The sequence below is a fragment of the Hemicordylus capensis genome, chromosome 2, assembly GCF_027244095.1.
Source record: "Hemicordylus capensis ecotype Gifberg chromosome 2, rHemCap1.1.pri, whole genome shotgun sequence".
NCBI classification, from domain to species: domain Eukaryota; kingdom Metazoa; phylum Chordata; class Lepidosauria; order Squamata; family Cordylidae; genus Hemicordylus; species Hemicordylus capensis.
This window is the reverse complement of record NC_069658.1, coordinates 95091761-95110664: the sequence shown is the minus strand read 5'-3', so window position 1 is coordinate 95110664 and position 18904 is coordinate 95091761. Positions and strand designations below refer to the sequence as shown.

General features: G+C 44.8%; 1 protein-coding gene and 1 long non-coding RNA gene across 6 annotated transcripts in view; one reads left to right on the top strand and one right to left on the bottom strand.

The window, feature by feature from the left end:
- The window catches only part of PTCH1 (patched 1), a 144243-nt gene that overhangs the window by 113095 nt on the left and 12244 nt on the right, over positions 1–18904 (bottom strand). For 3 of the 4 annotated variants that reach the window (XR_008317191.1, XM_053300457.1, XM_053300458.1), the window contains exons 1-2: positions 15086–15505; positions 13159–13351 (exon numbers count right to left, since the gene is read on the bottom strand). Coding sequence is in view for 3 of the 4 variants with exons in the window: in XM_053300457.1 (XP_053156432.1) it covers positions 13159–13351; positions 15086–15496 (604 nt within the window). In the remaining variant the exon portion in view is untranslated. Of the gene's footprint in view, positions 1–13158; positions 13352–15085; positions 15506–18904 lie in introns of those variants that run through there. The other variant, XM_053300459.1, reaches the window with a different exon arrangement.
- Positions 10–15181, top strand: LOC128346781 (uncharacterized). 2 transcript variants are annotated; one of them, XR_008317192.1, is made up of 3 exons: positions 10–123; positions 14694–14825; positions 15043–15181. It is a non-coding gene; the product is annotated as an uncharacterized LOC128346781 (long non-coding RNA). The 2 variants fall into 2 exon arrangements; XR_008317193.1 differs by lacking the exon at positions 10–123 and adding an exon at positions 14150–14197.

The window sequence follows — 18904 nt, the reverse complement described above, 5'->3', positions numbered from 1 at the left end:
CTGTGAAGCCTGAACTCGAGTAGGGCCCAAGCAAGCCAGGAAGGAGGAGGCAGCCAGAGTGGCCACCACTGTTCTCTCCAGCAGAAGACCCCCTGCTGCCCTGCTGAACCCAGCATTTGCCAGGTAGAGTGTGAACTCCTTTTTGTGGTTACCTCCCCCCCCCCGGATATATAGGCATCTGCTTGCCATAGGGCTTTGATATGGGGGGGAGGGACTGAGAAGTCTCTGAATATTTATTTTTAAACAGCTTGGAAAATTTGCTGGCTTAAAAAAAACTGTCTAAAAAGTCCTATAAGTGGCTTGTTTCATGGCAGAAAATTACAAAAACTTCTGGAAGAAACAGTATTATATTTATTTTATTCAGTCATTCATTCATTTATAAATGCACTTATGTTCAAGTTGTTTTGCAACCCAGAAGGTCTGAGTGAGAACTGTGAAGCATGTCTTGTGCTTTTATTTTATTTTATTTTTCTTGTGTGTGAACTGCTCCCCAATAACTTGCAGGGACTTCAGGGTAAATCTGGCCAACATGTGAATGCAGCACCTCTATTCCAGAGGAGATGTGTGTTAAAGGGCTTTAAAAGCCTCCTGTGAAAAACCTCCTGCAATCAACTGAATTTGTTCAGAATTCTGAGATAACAAACATAGGCTCACCCTGCATGGTTGAAAGTCTCCTTTGCTAATCTGCAGCGAGGGGTCCATTTTAATCATTCATCTTTCTAGTGTGTTCTAGGCATTAAAAGTAAAACAAATGTATAGTACTCAATGTATATCACTATATATTGTGATGTGTGCGTGTGTGTATTCAGTGAAATGTATTTCCAGGCAGCATACTTATTTTGGAATATCAGACTTAAATCCTTGGGGGCCTGGGGTGTGCGGAGGCCCTGGACTTGGGGGGGGGGGCATTTTAAAATCTTGTCTCTGGGCCCATTCCAACCTTGCTACGCCCCTGCTAACATTATTTTCTAGTCACAATCATGTGATTGGGAAAAAGGTAGAACATGTGAGAAGAACTACTCTCACATATCTTAATGATCTTTCATTATCAGCAATAGCATTTCAGCAGTCACAGGACAGACCCTTTCTTGGACTCTGACCTAAGCATGCCATTTTCTTCAGTTTGTTACAATTGTCACTACTTCTGTTGTGGTTATCTTTGAGCATCCTGCTATTTCAAATCATTCCATTTTAGTAAGGAATTTCCAAAATTATTTAGGTGAATCTTGACACATAAAGCCTATAATAATAGTTAGCTGACATACTGTGCAACTTTACACACATGGAGGAACCTGTTTGCACAGCTGCATGAGAGAGCTGTTGTGCAAGCACAAAAGGAGTTGCACAACAGTGAAGCCTAGATAGATAGAGAAGCTGGTCTTGTGGTAGCCAGCATGAATTGTCCCCTTTGCTAAGCAGAGTCCATCTTGGTTTGCATTTGAATGGGAGACCACATGTGTGAGCACTGTAAGATGTTCCCCTTAGGGGATGGGGCCATTCTGGGAAGAGCACCTGCATGCTCACATGTTCCAAGTTCCCTCCCTGGCATCTCCGAGATAGGGCTGAGAGAGATTCCTGCTTGCAACCTTGGAGAAGCCACTTCCAGTCTGTGTAGACAATACTGAGCTCGATGGACCAATGGTCTGACTCAGTATATTGTAAGGCAGCTTCCTATATTCCCATGCACAATTTTTGTGCCTGTACAACAGTGTTCTTGAGCAACAGTGCAAATGTTACATTCCATTGTGTCCATAAAGTTGTGCAGTAAGTCAGCCATTATTTTTACAGGAAGTGAGCAAAATGATTTTTCCTAAGCAGTGCTGGTTCTCGATTTTGGGGAGCCAAAAACCCCCAAAACAGACACCCACCACCTCTCCCCCCCCGCCGCCGCCTTGCAGGCAGAGCTGGTGGGTAGGCAAGCAAAAGATAGCATCAAGGAGGAGCAAGAACTACCCCTGGCTAGTCTGGGAGAGGAGGCAAATGAGCAGGGTAAGCTACCGTTCCTCACTGCTGTTGCCACTCACACCGTGGGCAGTAGAGTGGAAGCAGAAATAAGGAGCATCCACAGGGAGCTCTGGGTGGTAGTAGACACTTCCAATATGCTGGGGCCCCGGAGGATGCAAACTCCAAATGATTTCCCTGATCCTTATTATTGTGTTAGTTAAAAGAGTATATAACTTGTAAAAGTTGTAATTCATGTTCATGTTCATCATTTCTGTTGGCTTTTTGGTGGCCAAGAACAGGCTGGTATGAAGGCTGAGTTTTTATAAGAGTATATTCCAGTATTTGTACAATATTGTTGCCCATCTGGAGCTTTTGTAATGGAACTAGTTACAGATCAAAATTAAAGAAAGAACTACCAATGACATATGGATTGCATGTCAAAGGTGAAACCATTTTTATACAACTCTACATTGATATAGATCCATGTCTCTAAACAGCAAGGTCTGTTTCCTTTGTGACCACTAATGGTACTTCCAGGCTCCAGCTCCATTAGCAACCACTACACCATGATGGGAAGTAAAACAATTAGCACAGATGGATAGGCACAGGCTGTATCTGGTCACACATAAGAGCACTTCCCTACTAAGAAGGTGATCGTATTTGGAAGCACTCTAGGTCCTGGTCAAAACTTGCAACAGAATGAGGTGGGGATGCTGAGGTGGTAAAATGGACTGTACCATTTCAGACTGCAGGTGAGGAATTCATTTTTGAAGACTTTTCCATGTGAAACACTTCCTGCAGGTAGAAACACAGCACAGCAAGGAGAGAGCTGAGCTTGATTTTCTCCCTGATTTCCCCCCACCCCACTTTCACATAGAACGGAATTAAAATGGTATTTCCTACCTGCGTTCTGAAGTAGTGCAATCAATTCTTCCACCTCATTCTGTTATAGGGGTAGACTGGGGCCCACATCAATACAAAGAACAGCAGACAAACCTAAAGATTAACCTTTCTAAAGGTTTGTGGATAAAATTTAATAAAGGTATGTGGAAAGGTGGCAAGTGGTGTAGTGGCTAGAGTGCTGGACTAGGACCAGGGAGACCTGAGTTCAAATCCCCATTCAGCCATAAAACTAGCTGGGTGACTCTGGGCCAGTCCACTTCTCTCTCAGCCTAACCTACTTCACAGGGTTGTTGTGAGGAGAAACCTAAGTATGTAGTACACCGCTCTGGGCTCCTTGGAGGAAGAGCGGGATATAAAAATGTAAAATAAAATAAATATGTGGAGATCTGTGAAATGTTGGATGATGAGAGAGAAAGTGCAGCAGCAAAGAGACTGAGTTTAGTGTGACCTTGAGGCATTTGGTGGGGGTGGGGGAACGAAATATTCTGAGTGGCAGCTGTAAGATCAAGGAGGGGGTGGTTCTTAAAATAATATATAAATAATGTAACATATATACTCCCTCCAAGACATGGTTACTGCCAAGAAATGATTCAGGGGAAAGCCACTCTGCACCAGTCAGTTTACAGAAGTCCAAGTGTGTTAGCACAAGTTGGAAAGTAAGAAAAGTACACATCAAGAATGGTTTTTAGTGCTGGCTCTTTTTGGTCACTGATTCCCACCTCCACCCCCACCGTCTTCTGAGAATTTGCCCACCAGGTGGGTTTCTGCAGCTCTTATATAAATATTTCAACTCTAATAGCTTTAAACATACACTGCTAATCATTCACCTTGGAGTCTGGATGATCTTAAAGCTCATTCAGACTTTATTCTCACAATGAAGTTTGAGCAGGGATTTTGTCAGTTTATAGTTCACTTGCACAAGGCTTTAAGGGCGTAATATCCGACACTGTGCTCCCTAGTATCCCAACAGACAATTACATGAAACAGACTGGTCTCTAATATAAATACTGACAATTTCTTGAGAGGCAATAATTTTTAAAAAGCTTTAACAACAAAAATAAAAATGTCATTATTGTAACGGCCACGAACATCTATTTTAAGTAATTTGAAGTATTTGCCTTATTTGGCCAATATTGCTCGACACATTCAAACGTTCAAGCAGAAGAAAAGAGATGCACAAAGGTTGCTATCCTCAATATGCCCTCTCCAGTAAAGTCTTAGTGCAGAGGTCAGCAACTGCTGGCCACAGGGCCTAGATGATCTCCTGAAGGAGGAGACACTTACTAACTGAAAGGCAAAAGAGAGCTCTGATGGGAGAAGCATCCATGGTTATGGGAAATGATGACAGACTGCATGGGGAAGAGGTGGGGTTGGGGCTTTGGCCCATTATTTTACATGCCTGTCAATTTTATTTGACAAAACCAGTTTCTCCAAGAATGATTCAAAGGCCAATAGGCTGCAGTGGGACTAGTCTGAAACAACAGCAGAATTAAACAATGTGCAGCACAATCGCATGCATCCTTCCTTTGGTGTAAGTCCTATTGAAAACAATAAGACTTGCTCTTGAGTGAGGATGCATAGGATCGAGTGGTTAAGCCCACAATTGTCTCAGACTTCAGTGGGACTGATCTGCCTTTGAGGACAGCAACCCTTCTCTTTCCACGCAACATGAGACTTTGTATTCCCTGGAACATACCCAAACCAATTCCACAGTAATCCACAATCATGTGGATTAAAATCCGTATTTCACCCACAAGCATGAAATGAAAAGGTAAAAAAAGTTCAGCCTCTTAACTGCCTTATGAAAATGACACTGTTAAGAATGATCAGAGTTAAATAAGCCAGTGGTTCTCAACCTTTCATATCACTCTGTCAAATAACTTGGGTCCCACCATGATAGAAACAAAAAGCCCACTTTTTCCAAGATGGACATTTATATGTTTACAGGCATTCTGTTATTATATTTAATATTTACGGTTAAGTTTTAAGGATGTGCAAATGTTGGGAGCAAGTTTTATTGCTATGACTTTAACACAAACAATAATAATTCTATTAGTAGCTGAAAACGGCAATATTAGTGTTGAGTATAGATTTTACTGCTATGATAACTAAAACACAAAGATCATAAATTAAAAATTGCAGTAATATTATTGGGAATAATGCACAGCAAATGAGGGGACCGCATATTTCCTAGGACTGTGCGGATTGATGTGGGTACAAATTGATTTGTACCTGAATATAGGCAATTTGGATGATTTGGAGACAGAACAAATTGCCCCGTGGTCCACTGGCTAGATTCAGTTCCAAATCGAATTGTGTATTATTCGATTCGAATCAATTCAAGATTTGGATTACTCCTATCATTTTCCCCATTTTATTAAGAAAAAGCTAAGCTCTAACCCTTGTAGAAGTGGAGTTATGGAGCAAAATGTGCGGTCACTATTTTCCAAGTGTTTAGATTATTTGGTGTATAATAACTTTTCCTCCATGAATCCCTACGTGGAATCATAATGCACCTTCATTCCTCCTATTCATTTTGACTGTCTTTGGACAGTGCCAACTGTCAACTGCCATGTGCCAACTATACCCCCTCCCATCCAAAAGGCAGTGGGGTACTACTCAGTTTATGTTCTAAGATTTTTTTCAAGTGTTTAGACTCTTTGGTGTCTAATAACCTTTCCTCATAATAAATCCCTATGAGGATTCATTACATACCAAAGAGTCTAAAGACCTCAAACATTCCTAAAATATAAACTGAATACCCAGTGGCTTGCGGGTTGGGGGGTAGATGGCACATGGGATGCCAATAATTCCCCACCCCCACCCACAAAGCAGTGGGGTCAAAATGAACAAAAGAAATGGAGGTGTGTAATGAAGACACCCAAGAATCTAAATACTTCCTAAAAAATAACCTTGTACCCCAGAGTGTGTGGGCGGGGGGGAGTGGACACATGGCAGTTGACGGTTGGCACTGTCCAATGACAGTCAAAATGAACAGAAGAAATGAAGGCGTATAATGAACCCTCATAAGGATTCATTATGACGAAAGGTTATTAGACACCAAAGAATCTAAACACGTCAATACTCCTAATAAATAAACTGAGTACCCCACTGCCTTGCAAGTGTGTGTGTGTGTGGGGGGGGTGTAGTTGGCACATGGCAGTTGACAGTTGGCATTGTCCAATGACAGTCAAAATGAACAGAAGAAAGGAAGGTGTGCAATGAATTCTCATGGGGATTCAAAGTTATACACCAAAGAATCCATACACTTGAAAAATAGTGACCACACATTTGGCTCCACAATGCCACTTCTACAAGGGCTAGAGCTTAGCTTTTTTTTTTAATTAAAGCTGGGGATCCATGTTAGGGTTAGGGATAAGGCTACTTCTAATCCCCATTATTTCCTATGGTGGAAATATACAAAATCAGGAAAAAAATAAAAACAATAAAAAAATCAACCAAATGCCCCACTGCCTTGAAATTTGGTTGGTAGGTGGCACCCACCACCCAAATTTGGTGCCCCAGGACCTTTATAAGTGGTCCAAATTGATCCAAATCAAATTAAATCAAATCCAAATTGATTCTGGGGTGATACAGGGGGACAGATTTGGACACAAAACAAATCAGAGGTGATTCAATTTGGGCACAAATCAAATCAAAAAAATTGATTTATGTACATCTCTAATAATTTCCATACTCAACAGATAGTGATCTGCTCATAAAGAGGGAGTTATTAAAGGCTTCCGCAACCAAGATTACCCTCCATTCACCCAGACTACTACTATGAATACCACTTTTTAACAAAAGCAGAGGAAGAGCTGAGGAGACACGGAGGTTTACAGAGAAGAGAAAGGTGATGTAGCGGGGAAGAGGATGTAGGGACGAGGAGGAGTGATGGCAGGCAGGCAAGGATGGATGCAGGGAGAAAGAGGAGCTGTGGTGGTGGGCAGACAGCAAGCATGCACTCACATGCCACACACTTGAGGCCACTCTGCCTCTGAGCCAGAGCACCTGCCCGCCAACTGGATGATCAGGGGGAAGCGGGCTGGCTGCACACAGACCAACAGAACTTGTGATTGGTAGCACTGCTGTCAGGAGGACTCTGGAGGAGGTGGAGAGCAGGAGCAGTGAGTGAGCAATCCCAAGGATTGCTGAGTGAGAGGAGCTGCTAAATACCACTGGGGACCCCTCAAAGTACCACTGGTGGTATGTATGTACTACTGGTCAAGAACCCCTGGACTAAACTACACAAATAGCTTTGCACACTATAAGGATGCACAATTTAGGCTTGATATTTTAAACTTTCTGGTGCAATGTGCTAAGAATGAACTTCTTCATTGGTGGAGGGGGGAAAAAGAGCTATTTCCACATCTGGAGTTCATGCATCTCACCATGGAGGAGAGTCTGCCCCCTCCCCCACTTTACATGGCATACTGATAGCACAACAAAACCAGAAGAAACAGAATTCACTTGCACTTCCCTCTCCTGCCTACAGCTGCATGCTTGAAGCCATCCTAAGCAATCTTCAGGATGCATCTTTAGTCCAATACCCATTTGGTTACACCGGGGCTGCACAACTTTGGTTGTCTAGCTGCTGTTTGACTACAACTCCCATCATCCTTGGCCACAGTGCCCAATTATCAGGGCTGATGGGAGTTGCAGTCCAACAATAACTGAAAGGCCAAAGTTGTGCACCCCTGGGTTACACTATAATGTAGCTACTAAAAAAGCAGCTACACACAGAGAGAGAGACATCTGGAGAAGAAAGTATCCATCTTTTGTCTTGATACAAATATGATCTTCCTGCATAAGACATGGTAATTTAACAGAGAATGGGCACAATCCACTGGGAACATCTCCAGTGCAACATCTCTATTTAAAACAATGGAATCTATGCAAGCATTTACCATTCATTTAAAAGGGGCTCACAATCCATTCCAAGTGGGTGCCTCCAGTTGAAGCTTTACATGGACACAAACATGAATGTTATTTCCAGCACTTACACCAAGTAAGAACCAGATTTTCAAAGCCAGCTTCTCCCACTCAGTTCTTCACCCTGCACTCCCTTCTGTTTATACTTTTACCCACAGAAGTATGCAACTGCTACTCATCTAGTTTATTTGTAGAGAACCCCTGTTCACGGCCAGGATATTTACATTGTACTCCAAGGACAAACACACAGTCTCACCAGACATTTGCTATTGCTCTTCATGGCACAGTAGTCTAGAAGGAATGAGAATCTACTTGTTTTAATTATCCACCTTTCTTTGCCAGCGCAGTCTAGGAATAGATGGTCTTCTACCTTTAGAGTTACAATTGTCAGATTGGATAGGTCATTGTGGTCAAGTGTATTAGGGAAATACCCTAGATAGCAAAAATATCCTGAGACCAATTTCAATCTAGTTTCAATCAAAAAAAGGAGGTGCGGGGAGTGTTTTCCCACAGAGCAATATAATGATATGTGACATGAAAAGAGGTCACAACAATGGCAACCACACAGTTCTTTTGTAAATCATTTCCCCCCCTCTGGAGAGTAATATAAATATTATGCATTCAATCACAGAGGAATTGTCATTGCAGTAATCGGATGGTTGTAGGCATTAAAATGACAGGAAAAGTAGGTGGCAAGAGATGGGGCCATCAATCTTGGAGGACAGAATGCACAAGTCAACCAAGGCAAGATGACTTCAGATCTAAATCTGCTTGCCTGCTTCTATACCCAATAGCAGTCAACTGGATTTATGAACATGCAAATAGATTTAGGACTGTGGTTTTTAAAAGCTAGAAACGGAATGCTAACATTTAGAGGCAGCTATTAAACTCCTGTAATTAGTAGACTGCGCCAGTTCCATTGAATGAATCAAGTTAAAAAGCACAATGGTAACATTTTGAATGAATGAATGAATGAATGAATTTTGTCTAACAATGGTAACATTTTGGCCAACCTCTAAAGTGGGGCTGCAGCTGAAAAACTTTGGCCCTCTATCTACTGTTGGACCACAACTCCCATCATCCTTGACTGATGGAAAATTGATGGAAAGCATCCTCAAGGATAAAGTTGTAAAGCACATAAAAGAACAGGACCTGCTGGGAGAGAAGCAGCATGCCTTCTGCAAAGATAAATCTTGCCTCACAAACCTTTTGGAATTTTTTGAGAGTGTCAACAAGTGTGTGGATCAAGGTGATCCAGTTGACTTAGTATACCTGGACTTCCAAAAAGCTTTTGACAAAATTCCTCATCAAAGACTACTGAGGAAACTTAGCAGTCATGGGATAAGGGGACAAGTACATGTGTGGATTGCTAACTGGTTGAAAGACAGGAAACAGAGGGTAGGTATAAATGGAGAGTTTTCACAATGGAGGGAAGTAAGAAGTGGGATCCCCCAGGGATCTGTAATGAGACCAGTGCTTTTTAATCTATTCATAAATGATCTAGAAGTAGGAGTAAGCAGCAAAGTGGCCAAATTTGCAGATGATGCCAAATAGGGGTGTGCACGGAACAGTCTGGCCTGGTTCAATTCGAGGCCGGACCAGCCTCCAATGGAACTGGGCCAGTTTGGTCTGCCCCCCCGTTGAGCCCCCTGTGCAGTCTGGTCCAGTCCCATTACCGGTTCCGGATTTTTTAAAAAAATAAATTTGATAATAAGTACCTCTAGCCCCTTCGGGAGGCATGCTGAGGCCACGGGGTGGGGGGTCCATGTGGGTTCCATCTCCCCTTGCCGGCCATCCTGATCACCAAATTTAATTTTTAAAAGGGCCAAAAGTTCTCAAGTTACCTGGCCACGGCGAGCATCGGCGGTGATCAGGAAGGACAGCAGGGGGAGAGGGAACTCGCGTGGACCCGCCCCCCCCATGGCCTCAGCAAGCCCCCCGAAGGGGCTAAAGGTACTTTTTATCAAATTTAATTTAGACCGGACCCGGCGGTCTGACAGAACTGGGGTTGGTGGTTCTGTTCAACCCCGAACCAGACCGCCGGACCAGTCCGCACATCCCTAATGCCAAACTCTTTCGGGTAGTGAAGTCCAAAACAAATTGTGAGGAGCTCCAAAAGGATCTCTCCAAAATGGGTGAGTAGGCAACAAACAAAATGGCAAATGCGGTTCAATATTGGCAAGTGTAAAGTGATGCACATTGGGACGAAGAACCCCAGCTTCAAGTATATGCTGATGGGAACTGAGCTGTTGATGAATGACCAGTAGAGGGATCTTGGGGTTGTGGTGGACAGCTTGTTGAAAGTGTCAACTCAATGTGAGGCAGCTGTGAAAAAGGCCAATTCCATGCTAGGGATCATTAGGAAGGGGACTGAAAAAAAACCTGCTAATATTATAATGCGCTTATACAAAACTAAGGTGCAGCCACACCTAGAGTATTGCATACAATTCTGGTCACCACATCTCAAAAAGGACATTGTCAAACTGGAAAAGGTGCAGAAGAGGGCAACCAAGATGATCAGGGGCCTAGAGCACCTTTCTTATGAGGCAAGGCTACAACACCTGGGGCTAATTAGGTTAGAAAAAATATGACTGCAGGGAGACATGATAGAGGTCTATAAAATCATGCATGGTGTGGAGAGAGAGAAATTCTTCTCCCTCTCACTTAACACTAGAACCAGGTGTCATCCCATGAAATTGATTGCCCAGAAATTTTGGACAGACAAACGGAAGAACCTTTTTCACGCAACGCATAATCAACTTATGGAATTCTCTGACAAAAGATGTGGTGACAGCCAACAACCTGGATGGCTTTAAGAGGGGTTTGGATAACTTCATGGAGGAGAGGTCTATCATCAGCTACTAATAGGAGGGCTATAGGCCACCTCCAGCCTCAAAGGCAGGATGCCTCTGAGTACCAGTTGTAGGGGAGTAACAGCAGGAGAGAGGGCATGCCCTCAACTCCTGCCTGTAGCTTCCAGCAGCATCTGGTGGGCCACTGTGCAAAACAGGATGCTGGACTAGATGGGTCTTGGGCCTGATGCAGCAGGGCTGTTCTTATGTACTGGCCACTGTAGCTGAGGATGATGGGAGTTGTAGTCTAATAACAACTGGAGGGCCAAACTTCTGTAGCCCTGCTCTGAAGGACTAAGCTATCATGGCTTCCACACCTCACATCCCTACCTGTATTCTAATCCTTTTCATACAGGGCTTTCCAATATATCCCAATAATCCTACCTACCCTCTGTAAAAATTCATGCCCAGTGTCAGACCCCTTATATGTTTTTACCCATATGAGCTCTGTCCAAAGACCAAACATACCTTCAGGCCCCCTTTACCTTATCCTCTACTTGCCACTTGCACAGTCAGGCTTGTGAATACTAGAATGATGCAAGTACAAAGTTGTATGCATTCCCTTCTCTCATGCTCCTTCCTATCCTGGTGTAAGGCATCAATTGCTGCCTTTGAACTATTAATTATAAATGCCTATATAAACTAGGCACTATATGTAAACCCAAAGACACTGCATTACTTGATCCATCACAATTAACATTGCATTTACACACATACACACACAAGTTCTCTGTGCTTAAAATTAAACAACCCAATGCATCAATAAAGACTTATTTAACATGTGCAAGCCAACAGGATCTTTGTCATTAACATCAATAAAAGTAGACTTTAGTTCTCATATCATCAACCTTCATGAACTAAGAAGGGCCTCCTACTTTTGCCTCAGATAGGATGGGAAGAGTTGGATTCATTTATTCCATAATAGCTTCCTTCATATATATATATATATATATATATATATATATATATATATATATATATAAATGAATACAATGAATATTAATAAACCACTTGGTTTTAGGTAGATATAAATAAATAAATTAAATTAATTAATTAAAATGGCTTCCTGTCCCCAAAGGGCTCACAATCTAAAAAAGAAACATAAGATAGACTCCAGCAACAGCCACTGGAGGGATGTTGTGCTAGGGATGGATAGGGCCAGTTGCTCTCCCCGTTAAATAAAGATAATCAGCCCTTTAAAAATTTAAACTCTTTGCTCAGTTAAGCAGGGGACATGCACAGAGCGAGAGAGAGGGAGAGGGAGTTATTCTGCAATTATTATTATGGAGCTCTCCATAGTCAGCCAACTCTTTCCTCAATCATTTTAGTAAATCCACATTAACTTCATTGTGATAGTATTCGTTTCTCAAAATCTTGTGTATTTTTCATTGGGTCTAGTGATCCATATTGAAAAAGCAAAGTTAACACACTAGCTAAGATTTTTATTAAACATTAGTGTGCCATCACACATTGTTTCCTAACATTTTACTTCAAAGAGAGAAAGCAGGACTGCACACTTACTTTGGAATAAGTTCCATTTAACTCAGTGGAACTTACTTCTGAGTGAGCGCACTTAGATTCCAAGGACAGCATCTGTACATCTTTCAGTGATGTAGATCCATAAAGTACAATGGAAGGTTTCAGTGGACAAAGTCACAAAAACTGCCTCAATCCACTCAGCAAAAACAACTATGAAAACATTTACACACGCTTACTCTTACTCTAACCTAGCTAATATTGATCTCCTGCTGGTTTTTAAAAAGAAAGAAAAATAGGAGATGTACATCTAGAATTACTTTTTAAAACACAGAACTCCTCATTTTATTTTATTTAAAAGTCAACGTTTGCATTCAAAAATAGCCCCCCCAAGTAAATCGAGCCCCCATCTAGAGAGACCAGTGATCTGCTTTGTAAACATTCCAACATAAGTTCCAGTCTGTGCTTCACTTCTCCATTTTTTTTTAACCTTGAGACAAATGTGTTTTTTCCCCTCAAAGCTGAAAGCTGTCCAAAAAAACAGGACCACACACAAGCACAGCCCGGCCGAGCTGTGCTGATCACGTTCCTCCTGTTCCTGCTGCTGCAGCTAAGGACACACACACACACCCCACACACACAAAATGGCGGAGGGGGTGGGCTACTTTCCAGACAGACTTTCCTTTCATGCACTTGAGAGGAAAGAAATAGTCAACTCACAACCAAGCCCCTATCCTGACACCAAGATCTTCTCTTCACAGGACACACATGCAGAGTGAGAGAGAGAGAGATTGTGGTATGCTCGTTTTGCGGTACTCGCCATTCTTTTCACCACACACCACCCTCCCCCCCCCCATTACACCTCACAAAACACTATATAGAACTATAACCTATTCAGAAGCGTCGAGTCCTTCTGGCCTCCAGCCAACACTGCTGAGCAACCAACTTTTCCCTCTTGGAGAAAGGAAGAATTGTATCATCATTGTTTTAACGGTGCACATTATGGAAGGAAAAAAACACAAAACAAATAAGGATAGGGATCAAACCTTACCTTCTACCCAGAGCTCCTCCACATTGGTTTCGAGATTGGCTGCTCTTAATCCCACAGCAAAAGCCCCGAATATCAGAAGGCCAACAACCAAAAATTTCCCGCAGTTTTTTTGAATATAACAGCCCAGTTTAAATAACAGTCTCTGAAACTTTGCTCTTAGCCACAGTGGTGCTTTTCTTCCAGTAGCCTTTCCCTGTAATGCAAGGAAAGGTTTATAAATGAAGGGCCGGTGACAGTGACTAACCGCATATATACACGGAGGCGGGAGGGAGACTCTGTCTGTGGAGGTGAGCCATCCCAAACCCAACTATAAACACATGCGCCAGCCAAATCATAACTTTTAAAAAGCATCACAGTGTGCTTGGGATCAATCGTGACCAGGGCAACAGGCAGGCAGTCCTAGCTGCGAAATGTTTCATTCCCCGCGCGCACACCCTCCGAGTTGCTCACGTGCACAGGGGAAAAACTAGGCGAAACGCGGCGTGTCTTTCGCCGAGGGCTCTCCTATTCATAAATCAGCGCAGGCTGCTGGATTACATCACAGCTGGAGTTCTGTATAAATGAGACAGACAGTGCACGCTCCCTTATCTAAAGCAACCTCTCCCCTGCCTTCTCCTGACGAAGACAACCCTATCGATGGCTATTTGCAAAAAAAAAAAAAAAAAAAAATCCATTCAATTTGCTCAGAGAACCAACACACCCAACACACACCAACACCAACACACACTCTTCCTAAGCAGAGCACAGGAATCTAAGCAGACACGTCAAGGCATATTGGAGGAGATGGGGGAAGAAAGACAGACCCCCTTTTTCCTGCACTAGAGGGTTGATTGCGGGGGGCAGGGCGAGAGAGAGAAACTAGTTAATCTCAACCACTTGTCATTCTTGCCCTCCCAGCAACTAAGCCCCCAACTTCATAGTCAATGCACGACCCACGTGGTCAGCAGCGCTCTTAACATCATAAGCTTATAATAGTTATTCATTTCCATTGGATTTGGAGACGCTGTGTGATCTGAATTAGGAAGCAGAGCAGCCATCTGTAAGTTACGACAATATTTGTGAACGGAAGAGGGCAGCCACATGGATTTCTTGCTTTTCCCTAAAGCCTTGAAGGGGGGAGAGAGAGAGAGAAACCACAGAAAACCCTCTCTGCTCACCGAAATGAAACGATCGCTGAAGAAACCGAGGCTGTTTACTTTGAACATTTTTCCCCTCTCTGCAAAGTTAACAAGTGGGAACTCTTTTCCAGACTCGCTATTTTCCTCAAGTCTGGAGGCGAAGCGGGGGTGGGGGTGGGGGCAGTTCAACCTTGACCAGAACGGAGGAGATTTAAGGTAGCAATTTGTTTACAACTTTCACTCTCCTGTCCGCCACTGGAGGTGAAACGCTGCTGCATTCGGCGAGGTTTCTGTCCTAAGGAAAGTGCAGACTCCACATTCACCCGGAGAATAACAGCAGGGGGTGGGGGTCGGAGTGGGGCATGCAGTAAGGATGCAAAGCGTTAAAATGCCTTTTCTTGCTTTAAACTTTTACAGGAGTGGGACAGAAATCAAAGTCAAAGCAAATTAAAGGAGAGAAGAGAGAGAGAAAATACAGTGTGAGTGATCACCCGTGAGGAAGGAAGCGGGGAACACACACACACACGCATACGAGTGAAGCCATCTCGGGTAAGTTTAATGAGAGGACTGCAAAGCACAAACACACACACCAGGAAAAGTGGGTCCAAGTCAGGAGGCAAGCAGGACTGCCTCTCTACCACTCAAGAAACGCGGACGTCCACACACCCCCTCCCCGCACACATGCAGAACTTTCTCCCAGCATTTTATTGGTGAGCCTTCTCTTTTCACCTCCTCTTTCTTGCCCTCCTCCCCACACACTGTTTAGGAGAACAAAATTCTGGCAAGGCAGCGAAATCTCGGCCAGGCACCTTTGCAATCTGCTCCAAGGCGAACCCTGCATCGCAGTAGCTCGGCCGCTGCAGATATTCCAGATCGGGCGGTGCGGCGCGTCTGTTCCCGCCGGTCCTTCTCCGCCTCCTGCTGCCGCTTCTCCGCGGCCGATCTGGCTCTCTGCAGCCTCCTGCACCGCCGCCGCCGCCGCCGCCACCACTGCCGCCGCTGTTCTCCGGCTCCGAGACACTAACAGCTGAGGCCATGTTGCCGCCACAGAGCCGGGGCTGCGGCGGCTGCTGCTGTTGTTTTGACGACCCAGAGGCTGGGTCCTCTGCGGTTCCCCCCAGGACTGTGGTGCTGCTGCGCTGGGGCGATCCAGGGGGACCGGGGGCTTGCTGGCTGGGGCACGATTCTCTGCTGCTGCTGACAGACCGCTTCTTCTTCATACCGCGTTGGCTGCTGCTGCTGCTGCTGCTGTAGTTGCTCCCGGCGAGTCAGACCCTGAGCCTTCCATTGCAACATTTCGTGAGGATCCGGAGGTCTTTGCCGCTGCCGCTGCCCGCATCCAGTGTGCGTGTGTGAGCGGGGCCGGGGAAGTTCAATGGGCTCGCCTTCCCCCCACCTCTTCTCCTACGGCTTGAGTTGCCCTCCAGACTCTACACCGTTCGGCCGCTTGAAGAAAAGCTAGACTCCCCCCAGTCTCTTTTTCGCCAAAGCAAAGGAGGGCTGGAATAAAGCCTTGATCTCAATGCTGCTGCTGCTGGCTCTCTGTGTGCTGTACCATTCTGTCTGGGAGCAGAGCTGTCTCTAAGGGCTCTCCAGGCTCCTTCTCGCCTCTAGATGCGTGTGTCTCTCACTCTTTCTTCCTCTGCGTGTATGCAGCAGCAAGCAGCAGCTCCCTTGCTTCAATAGATGAGATCGGGGGGGGGGAGGAACTCTCTCCATTTGGATAAAGGGGAGGAGGAGGGGTGAAAGGGAGAGGGGAGAGAGGTGGGGGGAGAGCTGAGATCCCGCCCCTGGGGCTGTCAGATGGCTTGGGTTTCTGGGCTGCGATTGGCTCAAAGAGGGCAGAAATTACTCAGCAAACATGACTATTATTAGCTGCTTAGCAACAGCTCACCAAAGTAGAGAGACCACCCAGGCAGGCAACCCTTGTGTGTGCATCTCCAACTTCAGGGGAGCCTTAAAGAGATCCAGCCTTCTTTACATGCAATACTTCCATTAAGGAATGCTTCTCTTTTTTTCCTCCCCACCCCCTCATTTCTTTTTCTTTTTCCTTTTCTTTTCAAGAAAGTGTTTTAGGAGAGGGAAAGAGCGTGAAAGAGAGGGAGGCGCTTTTTAAAACAAACATACAGACAGAATTTCCTCGCGATCGACATTCTAAATTTTTTATTCCTTTAAGGAAAAGAGAGAGGGAGAGAGACTAAGCTATTTCCGAAGCCCTTAAAAAAAAAAAGGAAAATAAATCCTTTTAGAGGCACTTTGGCCTCAAGCTGCAACGAATACTGGGAGGTCCAAGCTGAATTCCCAGGCTTGCACAAATAATGACAGGGTGGTGGATACTGCGGTGCACAGAGCCAGATCTCTCCCTCCCCCCACAACCCCCAAAGAGAAGCCTGAGTTCTTTACAAGAAAACAACCAGCTGCGTTAAGAAAGACCACAATGAAACTTCGATACTTGAAATAACAGATTTAAAACCTGAAGTAGCACAACTTGCTCGCTTAAACTCTAGAGAAATTCCAGCTTAAAACACTTGAAGAGGAAAAGTGCGGCAGCCGGGTACTTTTAAACTCTAGATCACTTTAGACGTTTTGCATCACCTCTCCACATTTTCCTTTACTTAAAATAAATCACGACAGATTTCTCCTTTTTTGGTTTGTCTGTGTAGTGTTTATAGACTTTATCAATTCACTGCAATGTGAACTTTATTGAGCCAGTATACTTTTAAAAATTGTCTACCGAGGAAAGACGATTGCCATACTCGCAAGTGATGTCAGGGTGATCTTTTTCACTTTTTTTTTTTTCATACGTTCGTGATATTTATGTTTATTGAGTGGTTCCGTGGGTACAATTTCACACGTGCCCATCCTGGTTATTGGATTCTCTCCTTCCCTCCCGCTGCTGTGCAGGATTTAGAACGGGTATAGAAAGAATTCTGCCTGAAGAAAGAATGCACGATCTTTGTAGTCGTGTGTGTCTTCCTCCTCCTCCAACCCGCCGCCACCGTTAGCTAATTTTCTCCTCCCCCCTCCCAGTTTTCAGGCCCCAAAAGTTGCAGGAGTTTGATGTTGACTGAGATACTAAAATGGGGGAGTGTTGCTTTAAGGAGAAATCTTGTGTGTATTCATTGAAGGAAAGGGAGGGGGACCGCACATTCAGAGAAAAGGGGAAGGCTGGAGAGGCGGGCTACGGGCTTCACGTGACTGGTTGGCTGGCTGAGGGTTGTGCAAACAAGGCTGGGCTTCCCCTCCGCACGGAATTTGGCGCGGCTACTGCTGCAGCCTCTTCGCCTAGCGCGCAACGCGCAGTATCGACAAAGCGGTCGCAGAAGGCAGGAGAAGGAAGTTCGCTTCCTTACGAGCTAGAGAGCAGAGAGGCTCAGCCTTGGAACGCAGGGAAAGCAGCCGCGAAGCGCTCCACCCCTCTCCCCGGGAGAGAAAAATGCCAGACAAGCCATAGTACATTCCTAAAGGAGGTCTCTCCCCTTCACGTTCTCCAATAGGAAGCCGCGTCGATTCCTGCTGGCCAATCGCAAGAGGGGAGAGGACGTTTCCATTCAGATCTGGGCAACATCTTGGGGGTGGCGATTAGCTACGGCGGCCGTGCCCGGAGGGCCCCAGGATCGGATCGCCTCCTGCTCCCTCCCTCCCTACTCAATCAAGCGTGCGTTCTGGAGATCTTCTGTAAAATGAATTGTGCGGACGGGCTAGGTTTCGTTTCGTGCTAAAGCCTTCCGCTCTCTAACCCTCTCCTCCCCACCCCTTTGGCACCTACAGCAGATACGAAAAAAGTGCGCTCGGTTCCAAAAACGTCTAGTTTCTAGCAAAGGCACATGTGAACCCTTGTGTATAGGCGGTATCCCAGCTGCAGGGGCGAGGGGAGAACCCAGCTACTGAATCAGAAATTCTGCCCCAAGAGAACTATGAAATTGGGGTGGGAGATTAACAGGGAATCGCACTGAGGCTACGATCCGCAAACCGCCAACTACAGAGTAGACCCCAGCAGCGTAACTCGCAATGGGACTTTGATTCGACTATTCTGGCAGGAGTACAGACAGAGGCAAAAGCTGATGAGTAACTCAAATCTTCATTTTTTAAAAAAATTGGCGGGTGTGAGGGAGCGGGGAGGAATGACACTTTCCCGGAGAGAGAGATAGGTTATTTGGTTTGGTTGGGGAGAGTTTAGTAAAACGAGAAGGGAAGTTGGGAACTCTTCAGTTGCATAGGGGAGATTTGCACCCCTCCCTGCATTCTGGAAACGGTTATGCTTATAGGCATACATCACTACATCACTACAATTAGTTTATTTACAATTAGTTTATGAACTACATCACTACAATTGGTTTATTTGGGGAGGGGGATGATCGTTTTAACTGGCTGTCGATTCGATTCAGGATGACTTCCATTGAGGTCTAGACGATCGAGCCACAGTTAGAGGATTGTGGATCGCCCGATCCTGCCCATATTTACTCTGTAGTCGTTCTGGTACGGATTTCAGTTTTTCTTTCTCCCAAGTAAGCATCTACTGCGGATAGCATCCATATGGGTTATTTTACTGACCAGAAATTCCTAAACTGATGTCAACTGCCTACAGAATAGTCCCAGATGGACCTGGGCCACTTTCTCTGGATGAT